The sequence below is a fragment of the Cynara cardunculus genome, assembly GCF_001531365.2.
Source record: "Cynara cardunculus var. scolymus isolate 2C chromosome LG 7, CcrdV1, whole genome shotgun sequence".
NCBI lineage: Eukaryota > Viridiplantae > Streptophyta > Magnoliopsida > Asterales > Asteraceae > Cynara > Cynara cardunculus.
The window spans coordinates 207,796-219,784 of record NC_037534.1 but is presented as its reverse complement, the minus strand read 5'-3'; the positions used below and the strand labels follow the sequence as shown (position 1 = coordinate 219,784).

At 37.1% G+C, this 11,989-nt stretch overlaps 3 protein-coding genes across 4 annotated transcripts; 1 reads left to right on the top strand and 2 right to left on the bottom strand.

The window, feature by feature from the left end:
* Nucleotides 1-796: 796 nt before the first annotated feature.
* LOC112515792 (kelch repeat-containing protein At3g27220-like) lies at nucleotides 797-2,588 on the top strand. The gene is made up of 7 exons (XM_025122724.1): nucleotides 797-938; nucleotides 997-1,160; nucleotides 1,265-1,497; nucleotides 1,562-1,732; nucleotides 1,843-1,948; nucleotides 2,047-2,253; nucleotides 2,335-2,588. Exons 1-7 carry the CDS (start codon nucleotides 797-799, stop codon nucleotides 2,497-2,499), a joined length of 1,188 nt encoding a protein of 395 aa, XP_024978492.1. The 3' UTR covers nucleotides 2,500-2,588.
* LOC112515791 (ribulose-1,5 bisphosphate carboxylase/oxygenase large subunit N-methyltransferase, chloroplastic) lies at nucleotides 2,109-6,729 on the bottom strand. 2 transcript variants are annotated; one of them, XM_025122723.1, is made up of 12 exons: nucleotides 6,161-6,729; nucleotides 5,995-6,070; nucleotides 5,319-5,524; nucleotides 5,131-5,217; nucleotides 4,872-4,964; nucleotides 4,304-4,458; nucleotides 3,749-3,833; nucleotides 3,565-3,651; nucleotides 3,358-3,477; nucleotides 3,171-3,272; nucleotides 2,884-3,089; nucleotides 2,109-2,194 (listed from the first exon to the last, which is right to left on the bottom strand). In XM_025122723.1, exons 1-11 carry the CDS (start codon nucleotides 6,512-6,514, stop codon nucleotides 2,922-2,924), a joined length of 1,533 nt encoding a protein of 510 aa, XP_024978491.1. In that variant the 5' UTR covers nucleotides 6,515-6,729; the 3' UTR covers nucleotides 2,109-2,194; nucleotides 2,884-2,921. The 2 variants fall into 2 exon arrangements, with proteins under 2 accessions (XP_024978491.1, XP_024978490.1); XM_025122722.1 differs by lacking the exon at nucleotides 2,109-2,194 and having other exon boundaries at nucleotides 2,644-3,089.
* Nucleotides 6,730-7,289: 560 nt separating this feature from the next.
* LOC112515793 (50S ribosomal protein L13) lies at nucleotides 7,290-11,771 on the bottom strand. The gene is made up of 5 exons (XM_025122725.1): nucleotides 11,618-11,771; nucleotides 10,522-10,593; nucleotides 9,627-9,793; nucleotides 9,293-9,404; nucleotides 7,290-7,797 (listed from the first exon to the last, which is right to left on the bottom strand). Exons 1-5 carry the CDS (start codon nucleotides 11,654-11,656, stop codon nucleotides 7,576-7,578), a joined length of 612 nt encoding a protein of 203 aa, XP_024978493.1. The 5' UTR covers nucleotides 11,657-11,771; the 3' UTR covers nucleotides 7,290-7,575.
* Between the last annotated feature and the right edge of the window lie 218 nt (nucleotides 11,772-11,989).

The following is an 11,989-nucleotide window of genomic DNA, read 5'->3' as shown; positions in this document are numbered from 1 at the left end:
ACAAAATGTGTTTTTACGGTGTTGGTGTGTTGGGTTAGTTATACATGGTTATTTTGTAATGATTAAATAATATAAAAAATGATTTATTCAATAAGACCTTTACATAGAAAGTCAAGTTATTTATCTCTCTTAATAAATAAATAAAAAACGAGCTTCTTCCATCTACAAATATTAAATAAAATGATTAAACTATTCCTATCAGATCTATAAATCAAAATATCTATTAAGTTTGCTTTAGAAAGTCCAACTAGGGATGAAAAGCATACCCATTGGGCCAATTACCCTAACTGGACAGGGATTTTGCACTTTGACGGTTAATAGGTAGGGGGCACTTATTTTCGTCCCCGAAGTGGGGTCGGGGATGGCATTATCGGACTTCGATTAAATCTTTTTGTTTTATTTAATACATGCATAGTGTGTATGAACAAATAATAATAGAAAAAAATATTATTCTATTATATTTTTAAAATGTTGTTATTTCACAGATAATTAAATAAACAATTCCTATATATATATATATATATATTTTTTTTAAATAGCTATTAGTTTTATATTTTAGACACAAAAAGAAAAGAAAAATCTGTGTGTTATCATATTAAAAGAAAGTAGAATAATTTGTAAAGACATATTGAAATAACGTGTAATAATCTATCAACTCGAGGTCGAGGTCCATGGGAATAGAAAATAAACATTGGCTTTGGCTGCGGTAATCGGGAAACCATTGGCGCCACTATTTATTTATATATTCTATTCTCATCACTGATGAGACTCGGAGAAAAAAAAAAAAAGAATAAAAATGGTGCGCAAACAGATTTCCACAAAATCAACCATCCTCTTCTTATTCCTTACTCTTGTTGCTGCTGCCGCTCTCATTTTCGACTACTTATGGGCTTCATCTTCAGCAATCCATTCTAATCATCTTCTAACCCTAACCAAAGGTAACCTCATTCCCTTCCTATAATTTTCAACACTCATAATTAAAACTCATATTTGCAGATGAGAATGGTACGAGGCTACTATCAGGCACATTTGCTGATTTAGCTGCACCCCTAATCCAATGGGAAGAGATGGCGCCCGCACCTGTGCCCCGTCTTGACGGTGCCTCAATACAGATCAATCAACTCTTTTTTGTGTTTTCGGGCTATAGAAACCTTGACCATGTATAACCTCCTTCTTTACTTTTATATCTGCTATCAACTGCTTTCCTTTCCTTTCCTTTCCTTTTCTTTTCTTAGGTATTGGAAACTGCATACTTTATTTTTAGGTACATTCCCATGTTGATGTGTACAACATTACAAGCAACAAATGGGAACAAAGCTTTGCTACACCAAAAGAAATGGCTAATTCTCATTTAGGAACAGCAAGTGATGGCAGATATATATATGTTGTCTCAGGCCAAAAGGGTCCCCAATGTCGAACTCCTCCCATCTCCCAAACATTTGTCTTGGACACTCAAACAAGAAACTGGGATTCCTTTCCCCCGTTACCAGAACCAAGGTATGCCATGCAATCATCACCATCCCTTGTTCATTTCAACTTGTTTCACCATTCTGGATTCCAGGTACGCCCCGGCAACGCAATTTTGGAGGGGAAGACTTCATGTGATGGGGGGTGGCAAAGAGAATCGTCATACACCCAGTACCGATCACTGGAGTATTGCAGTGGCCAACGGCAAACCTTTAGAGAAAACATGGAGGAAAGAAGTGCCAATTCCTCGTGGAGGTCCACACAGGTAAACTGACTCGACCGACGGGTAAAATTGTCATTTTCATCGTTCAGACCACAAAAACAAACAACAAGTTATCTAAATCCATACTGCTGTTTTTTGTTATGTGTGGACAGAGCTTGTGTTGCTGTGGGTGATCGGTTGTACGTTATTGGTGGTCAAGAGGGTGACTTCATGCCGAAACCAGGGTCACCTATCTTCAAGTGTTCGCGTAGGCACGAGGTCGGTGGATTTTTTTTAAAACTAGATCTAGTATAATAAAAACAAGTATGAAGGATTCATGTGATAGCATAAGTCGCAATGTTGGTTTAAACTTGCAGGTAGTTTATAGCGATGTCTACATGTTGGATGACAAGATGAAGTGGCATACATTGGCACCGATGCCGAAGCCGGATTCACATATAGAATCTTCATGGGTAGTTGTTAACAATTCCATCGTGATCGCGGGAGGCACAACGGAGAAGAATCCTGTCACAAAACGAATGATATTGGTTGGAGAGTTGTTTAGATTTGATCTTCACTCCAAGGTATGTATAATCAAGTATCTTATTGTTTATCTATGTTGTTTCCAACATCATCTTATACTAGGATAAAAATAATATACCCAGAAATGGCATGTGATCGGGAAGCTTCCTTATCGTGTTAAAACGACACAAGCAGCTTACTGGGATGGATGGTTGTATATCACATCCGGTCAGCGAGACAGGGGACCAGATAATCCGCAACCAAGAAAAGTGGTAGCCGACTTATGGAGAACCAAATTGAAGTTGTGAAAGATACTGTTTTCACTAGATTGCATTTGATCAAGTGTTCCCATTTTGACTAGTAAGTTGTAAATGAACAATTAGATTCAAGTTTTATCAGCAACACTTTTGGTCCAAAAACCACACAGAACATGTATTTGACATGGTCAATGGGCTGTACAACACTAAAGTTTCTTGCTTATACAACAAATCAATACAATATTCGTATCAGCAGATAGGTGGCTTCAAAATAGAATACGAGGACCAGGGGATTTATGATCAGGAGTAACACAAGAAATGGAAGGAAAAAAAACCACCAAATGCAAACATAAGCAGCAATACGCAACTTGTATATTTGTCTTGCTGCAAGGATCATCAAAAGTGTGGAAAATATAGGTAGAATCTGAAGCTCACCTGATTCATCAAGACATGATAAAAAGGCATAGATTGGATTATCTTAGTAGCGGAGCATAAGGAACTGGGCATGGCGATGTAGATGCATCTGGTAATTGGTTTATCAGATCAACAGTCGCCTGCAAGCATCTGCTTAATATTTTCTTCTCGCACCTGATGAGCTGCGTAGCAACTCGTTTCTTGGGATCAATATCACAATCTGCCAACTGAATTTTCCCAAACCCACATCATTAGAATCTAGAGGTAGGGTAGGGATATCTAAAACTGAAAGAAAACAGGAACATTACCATCGCTTCATCTTCACTTAGAGTAGTAGGGTAACCTGACAGTCTTTCTCTGAAATACGTAGCCAGTTGGTCTAAAACTGCATGTTCCATACAAGAACTCACCTGTAATACCCTCGTAACATGAAAAATGATAAATATAATGAAGTTGTAACCTGGAATTCACAATATGTTCACCACATAGACCTACCGGGCATACTGGACCTTGAGAAGATAACACAGACTGCATCTCCGAAGGATCTGAAACATAACCTAGTCTCATATATGGAAGCATATCTAGAACGGTTTCTCTTTCCTTTCCCACGTTAACCTAATTACAAAAAACCAACATATGTTCAATAATAAAGTGAAAATAACATAAATTCAATCAGAAATTGAAACTAAGAATGATTTATGCCTGGAAAGTTTGTATGGTCAATTTTCCATTTCGTTGAGCAACCAATCTCTTGTCCTGATATTGAGGATCCTCTGTATTCAATGCTGCCTGGAAGTGAAAGACGTAAGAGGAAGTACAAGCAGAAGCAAAGATTCTTGACATAATAGTAAAAATTGCATGAAGATATGAGAAGTTTAAAGTTCACCTCGACCACCAAGCGGTCATAAGAGTTATCTTCGTCAACAAAACCATAATTGATGAGTAATTTTGAATTAGGTTGTGGTCCACACCTACAAGATATTTGCATGACAAAGATCAACAGTGTGCCTTAATGTTAAGTAAGTGAGCGCTTTAAAAACTGCCTTTTTTTCTTCACAGGTAAACTCTAATGTTCTATATAGACTATAGAGCATACATGAGTATGCCAGACAATGCTAATATAAATATGCTGTGTGCCCATCTTGATGTTTTCTTGGCAAGATCGAACCTTTAAAAAATACACACAGGACTAAAACATCTCTCTCCCACTGTGAAAAGTCCCAGTACAAAGAGAGTAATAGTTTGAGATCTGATTTGTATATGTACACGTTCAAAGTAGATACTTACAAAGAGGGGAGGGAATGATGCTTCAAATGATTAAAAAGATGTTATATTAACATAGAAATGATGATTATAACAATGATGTCTACATCAACAATCATGAAATAGCATCCTGAAGTTACACCTTGCGATTTAGTCCAAAAGGAAGCAGACGCCATACCATACTACAATCGATTGTCCGGCTATGTATGGCCGATCAACAACCAATTGGACAGCTCCATCTACAGCTGTTAACATTGCCTTGCAGTTGCTCCTATAGGTCAAGAGAGGAGGTCCAAGAGGAACCAATGCAAACCTTCGTGCCAAACTGACTTTCTGAATTTTTGAGAGATTTGCAAATTAATAAGCGGTAGGGGTATAGAGAATAGAACTGTAAAAGAAGGAAAGTAGATAGAAATCTGGCATGATACACTTGTGCTTAAAGGGTGATAAGTTATGAATATTCAAATTCTAGATAGGGTTGAGAATTCAACAATCGTGTGTTTAGAAGTTTGAATAGATTATTTTTATCCAGAGCAGTTCACCTCCATAAGAAAACTTGAGGGGATCCTTACTTCTTATATAGCTATCATTTATACACCCCGAAAGTGGTCATACAAACTTACATGCGGTGGCAATAAGAAGCGACCAGTCCACATTCAATACTAGAAGGTTAGAGATTTTAAAAAGTAAAGACCTCATTACAAGTACCTAATGGCAACAAAGTGTTATCAGATGATAGGGCAAACCTGCAAATGCACGACACAAGATTGAACTGCAACAAAAGCTTGCTTAAAGATCTCAAACGAAAAGGCCTCCGTAGGGATATCAAATGGATATTGCTGCACAAGGAAGAAAGGAAAAAGAAAAACTATAGCAATCAGCCATGTGAAGAATTGGGATCAGCAGAAAGAAAACTACAATCATTCCAAGTGAACTTGTGGAGCAAAGTAAATAGCTAAAATTCTGATACAATGCAAATCACTAAAATGAAGAAGGAAAAAACACCTGAAACAAGGATCCAGCCATAAACCAGACAGTGTCAAGCTCATTATACTCTTTTCTGATGCCTTCTGCTCTTTCAAGAACTTCAGCCTGAGATGTTAACATAGGGATGTTTACTGAACTGGTGGAAGTCATAGACCTTTTGTGTGCCAGGTTTCTTTTTAAGTTAAAGTTAGAATGGGAACAGATACCTTTACTGGACTGCCTGTCAGATAATTCAACTCAGATTCAGACCACAAGAGTGGTGATTCCACAGCTAGCTGCCCCCTACCACGCTGCCGATCAAGCTCTTTTATATATGGGTACCAGACAGACTCTTTTCCTTGTTTTTTCTCATACATTAGATACAATGCCAGGCAAGCTAACTCTGATAATTTGTTTGTAGTTAACAGTTCCGCTGCAATAAGAATATAAGATAAGGAAGTATTCATAATTATGACCTATCAAACAGAAGGATGTTAATCCTCATGGCCTTCAACCCCCGGTTGCTTAAGAATTCCACACCTAAATTTGGAGTTGTGTAACCATTTTTTTCCTTTGATTGGATCTAGTCGAAGCTTCATAACATTATATATATATATATATATCAAAACTGCTTAGAGATTCCCACCAACTATAAGGTGAATACACTCAGAGCTACTTTACCTTATTTTGTTAATCCGACTGTTATCCTAGATGTAAAACAAAAGATGGTTGAGCAAAATCAAATTATGCAGTCTGTTCTACAGGTAACACAAATTTATAACGAGGCATATAATCGTGTTTGTGCCATATCTTCTCAGTTGAGTGCATCAATTAACAATGCCAATCATACGCACATCTAAATATCTAATAAAGAAAAGTTTGTAGAATCGAACAGCATCTTACCGATAGTTTCGTTCCCCAAAACTCTCTCGAGTGTTACAACCAGCGAATTCGGAACAGAAAATACAGTATCACCTGCCTACAGTAAAGACAGCGATAAAATATATCATGAAATAAATTTCACATCTATTGATTCAAAGGAACAAAAATCCAAAACAAATGCACCAACCTGCAAGTCCTCGCTTGCGGCGACGTAATGAATAGAAGGATGTCGTGAATCGTACGCTTTCCTCTCTTTGATAACCACCTTACAAGGAGGTAAGCCATTCTTATGCATCCAAGATTTCAAATCTTCCTCCTCCTCAAACTCTGAATCTTTCTTGCTGGCAACCGTAAGAGAGGTCTTCCCGGAGACAAGTGTATCGGAGCTGGAGGCCCGACGAAGAGAACGACGAACATTATTCTTGTCATCTCTTGAATTAAAAAGCGATACCCTAGAAAGAACAGAAATAGGGCGATAATGAGTGGAAGAGTAAGCTGGATTGAATATGCATTTGGTGTGGTGAAGATAAGCGACGTCCATGGTGAAGTTATTGATGCTGGTTCATTTAAATGAGAAATAGGGTTAGGGTTTATGAGATGGAGCAAACTGTAGGGTAAGAATTGAAGATTTTTGGATGGTGACGGAGTGAATTTGCGATATTTTGAGTTAGGTGTGACTTGTGAGGAGGGGGATAAGGCCTAACTCCTCCTAAGGGGAAGAAGAAGATGATGATGATGGTTTCCGATTGGATTGGAGGGAAATGGGAAATGGGAAATGGAAAATGTAACGTCTGATTGTGATCAATTTACACATTCGCTCCTTCAACTTCCTACTCAAATCATTAGGAGTCTATTATTAATGTCATGTACCATTTTATTACAACATCTAATAAATCATTTTAGTAATAAAATATAAACGGAGGAATCAGACATTTTTTCTATCAAAATACAGACATTAATGACTTACAAAATTATTAATTTATGAATGCTATCTTTAGCAAAGTGTTATTTGCAAAATCTTTATTATTTCGGTCAATTATGTAGCACATAAAATGAATTGGAAGGTGAAAATGGCTCTTTTGAACGGTTTTTCAAATTACAATGGATTATAATTGTATGTATTTATACAAAAATGATTTACATATATAAGATTATTATCGTTTTAAAGATAATAATCTTATATATATATATATATAGTAATATAAATGTTTTACAAACAAAGATAATATAAATGCATTGGAGTTAATTGTATTATTTAATAGAAATCTGTTTATTGATAAGGACGATACAAACGTAGTCGCAACAACTTTTGCATCCCTTAACTTTTGCCAAAAGAAATTGCAACGAACTCCCAAATGCATTTTATAATTTCTTTAACAATTTTCTTAAAATCTTTAACCAAATTAATATCTCAATACATTTTATAATAAAGAAACTCCTTCTAATTTCTCTCTACCAAGAGTACTGCAAACTGCCTCTCCTCAAATGTTAAATTATTCAATACTCCATACCAAGAAAAAAGAGAAGCTGGTCACATTAATGGAACCTTCAAAAGAGCCTGAATTTGATTGGCTGTCCAAAGTAGGATAATGGGTCCAGAATTCAGACGCACCGTTCTGAGATTTCCTCTCTCTTTTTACCTTTGCTAATCTTATTACCACCTTCTTCTTGTTGCTCAGCCTTCTTTTGTGCTCGAACCATGGCTCGTCTTGCACGTGGGCGCAGTTCACGAACTTGTCGAGGTGGCATCACGTATGGTTCAAGGGGCCTGTCGCCAAACGGATGCTTGCTGCCCGAGAATATTCTCAGCTTACGATCTCTGTCCTGTGTGGATGAATAAGCTCTTGATGACTGATCTTGACTTTATACACAAGTAATATGAATGGCATTAAAGAAGAGCAAAACAAAACCTATTGGCAATGATGCAAAGGGGTTGTTTGGTTGGTTTTTTCATTAAGTCCTGTATTGGATAAAGTTGCATATGTATGAATCTGTCTGTATAGATGGCGAAGGTTTTTGTTTGGGAGGGGTTCTTCATAGATGAAAGGGGTGTGTTTTTTAATTGGGAGGGGTATGTTTGGAAAAAACTTAGCTTTCTACATAAAGCCCCCATCTAGAAGCTTACCGAATAAGCCACTTTCTATATCATTACGCCAACCAAACATTCGTGTATAACAGACCAAATAAGCTCTTAGTCCCATAAGCCTTTTAAACTGCTAACAAACAGAACCTAAGAGACCTAAAGTGATCAGCAATGTTCTCAAAAACACAATAACCGAAAACCAAATGATCCCCACTATCCCACATGGGGTTGATGTCATCCAAGATGTGCGCAGATCTCTCATCTACCCATATAGAAAATCAAGTTAGATGAAGTAAAAACTGGAAAAACCAACAAGGTTTTGTTAATAATTCTCTTCATATTTACCTTTAACAAATCAAACTGCTTACTTTGTGCTTTGGTTAGCTTACTATATGTCACATGCTAAGTATTTGACAGGTTCCAGCACCACCATGTTAACTGTTTCTACCTTTTTACTATCCTGGAAATGATGAGACCTTTTGAAAGCTAACTAACTACCCTAACTAACTACCCGAAAGGTTTACATCCATTATCAAGTTGTGTAGAGTTATCATATGGGAACTTTGGTATTCAAACTCAGAAACGGTTTCCATAAAGCATGTGATCACGAAACTATATATTAAGTTCCAAGGTACCAGAGGAAAGAGAGGATCAAAACCAACGAGATTTGAAAAAGATATATGATGATGGCTTGTGGTTTTAATAGATGAAGTAGCTCTCTGCGGAGCTAAATCATAGAGTTAAAGCCGATAACCAGAATTGAGCTCCAGTTACATGTCAGAGGTTTTGATACCAGAAATAAGCAAGAAGAAGCACAGGAAATCTTAGATCAAAACAGGCAGCCACAGTAATGAACTGAAGTTTGTATCACTAGTATAAATTTGCCATTGCTTTATTTAATACAGAGGCAAATTCATACCTATTAATGGGGTTACTTAGGTGAATAAGCTTCTGAAATATAGAAAAAAGCATGGACAGTCCTAATTTTTGTACTTCAACTAGCATCACTAGGAAGATATTACAGAAATTAGGACTCTCCATGCTTTTTTCTATTGTAAGAGAGAGCAGGTCCGCTCTCTTCCACACTCCTGAGACGAATTTCTAGATGTTATGCACAAAAAGTCTTATGGTCGACTCCTAGAAGACATAAATATAGTATATAAGAGATCTATTCCCATATGTCATAAACCAGAACGAAATTTTACCTAAAAAGAATAAAAATTGCTATAGACTCACATCACGCAGTTTATTTCTTGGGAGCATGCGAAGGACAGCTTTCCGAATGACTTCTGTAGGATCCTTCGCCATCTGGTCCTTTAAACTCCTTTCCTTGAGGTGGCCAATATACCTGTATACCAATTATACATGACATAGAGATCTTCAGATACATGGCATAATCATGGGGAGTGAAGAAAAATTAACATAAATGAATATTTATAGTTTCTTGTTGCTTCTAAGCTTTGGAACACAACACCAGGGGAAATTGACAAGCATGCCAGGTTTGAGGTATTCACTAACAGTGCTGATGATTCTCAGGACTCAGGAGTAATGCAGACAACATGATACTCACCCAGTGTGCCATCGGTAATATTTATCAGTAAGTTTTCTCCCAGTGACACAGATGTCTTTAGCATTAAGCACAATGCACATGTCGCCATCATCACGATTAGGGGCATATATAGGCTTATCTTTGCCTTGAACCACTGTTGATATTTGTGATGCTAATCGCCCTAGGACCTGCGTAAATGTTTAAGTGCTATTACTTTCCATAATTTCTTGGCACAAGCAATGAGATGGTGATTATAACATCTAGCCTGGTCACTAGTCAGGCAAGCCTTGATTCCTATTTAAGACACCACCGTTTTAAGAAACCATAGATGTACTATTTGTCCTTCTTTCAAGAAAAATTATACTTCTTCCCTAACCTATCCAGCTGCAGTGCCACCACAAGAACCGAAAGTTTCAAAATCCAACATGACACCATAGAGTAATATTGGGGGCACAGAGATTTTACTCCCATCATCCACAAAATTGTAGGTATTACTTTGTAGGGGGTCTAAATTAAAAAGTGTGTTGCTATTAGTGGAAGGGATCTGAAAACCCATGGCAAAAGTATACTTGGAAATTCATTATTGGCACCGAACTTTCTTACATATCTTCATCTTTCACTCGGTTTATCCCTCACTCAACTCAACATAACATGAACGCATCACAAAAGTTATTTGAAAGCCAAATGATGGTATTTTAGAAATTTTATGCACGATTAAACTTTTCCGTATCCATAGAAAACTTGGTATCTCATGGTGATGAAGGGAGTACATGATTGCACAAGATAATTCATTGAAGTGATTGGCATGCATGGAAGGTTGTACACTTCACATAAACAATGGAACCTTTATACTACTTGACCAAACCCTTTTTTTGTGTCTGTGTGGTTTTTTATTGGGGCGGAAGGGTTACCATACCTGGCCTTTGGCATCAAAGACTCTCCATCTCAGTCCGTCCAAATTGATACGTCTTAAGCCAGCAACTGCTTTCTGCAACAAGATTGAGAAGTTTTCAGTTTTATAGTCTTACCGAAAACTGTCAAGGGCTCAAACTCCCAGTTCAACGAAACAACAAACTAGGCACAACAGACCAAAATGATTCATTTATGTTAAAACAGAAGTTTCCCATAACTTACTTTCCCTTTCAAACAGCTAATCTGAATGAAGTTGTAGCATGGTTCTCATTATAAAAAATTAAGAATCAACTGAGAAATGTGGGTTTACACATAACATAGTCTAAACATCTTAGTTTTTTTTTTCTTTCATTTCTCTATTGTTTTCTGTTTCTTCAGCCTTTTCAGGCTAGCTTTCTTTTTGCAAGCCGGAAGTCTTTACGGAAACAACCATTCTACTCTCCCAGATAGGGGTCAGGTATGCATGCCTCCCAGACTCCACCTCGAGTGAGATATACTAGGCTTGTTTGGTTTGATCTGGTTTACAGGTTTAGCAACCAAGAAAGCTTAAGAACAGAGATTCTTGAATATCCTCAATAAGTCATGAGTCATGGATCTCAAAAAACGATATTGGAACTTTGTAACTCAGCTATAATTTGATTAATGTTTTGATTAATATGTTGTATGAGCCAAAAGAACTGCAACTAATAGGTAAATGTTGTACACGACTATGTTGCCTAACAGTTTGCAACTATAACTTCAAACCTTGAACTCTAGGAACCGATGACATCCTGTACATGGATGATAATCAACACCTCCAGAGCAACGAATTAACTTGTTCATTACTTAGAATTGAGTAAATACGCAAAATTAATTAATACTACAGATTATGACTTAGAAGTGAGAAAATCTTCAAATTAATCTATACTACAGGCAGATGATCAGTAGGCAATAGAAATTCGATTTCGACATGCTATTAAGCATTAATCCATCGATATCAACGCCAGACATGGAAAAAGGTTGTGTGTTACAGTGTACTCGCAGTAAAATTAAGTATTGAGCCTCACATACAACTTATATTCAAACCAGATAGATTTTTAACGTAAATGAGAGAAGTATACCTTGAGGTTTCCATTGAAAGACTGAGATGCGACCGACATTTGCTGATAGAAAAAGGAAAGATGAGAGAAATCCAACGTAAATCCCTCCAAAACCCTAGGGATTTCAGACCCTTTGCCCCTCAACGAACGAACGAGTACGCTTCGCCTGAATAACTTTGCCCCTCCCCTCCCTCCCAGGCTCCCACTCTCCAGTCCACTAGGAGATCAATTTCCGTTTAATTTGTAAATGGGCCAACCCAATGCATAAGACATGGTACAAAACTACAAACTACAAACTACAAACCCAATATATGAAAATTGCCTTTTTAAGATAGAGAATTTTGTTAACAGGCTCTGCTTATTATACATACGATTGTTTAGTAGCAGTTTAAT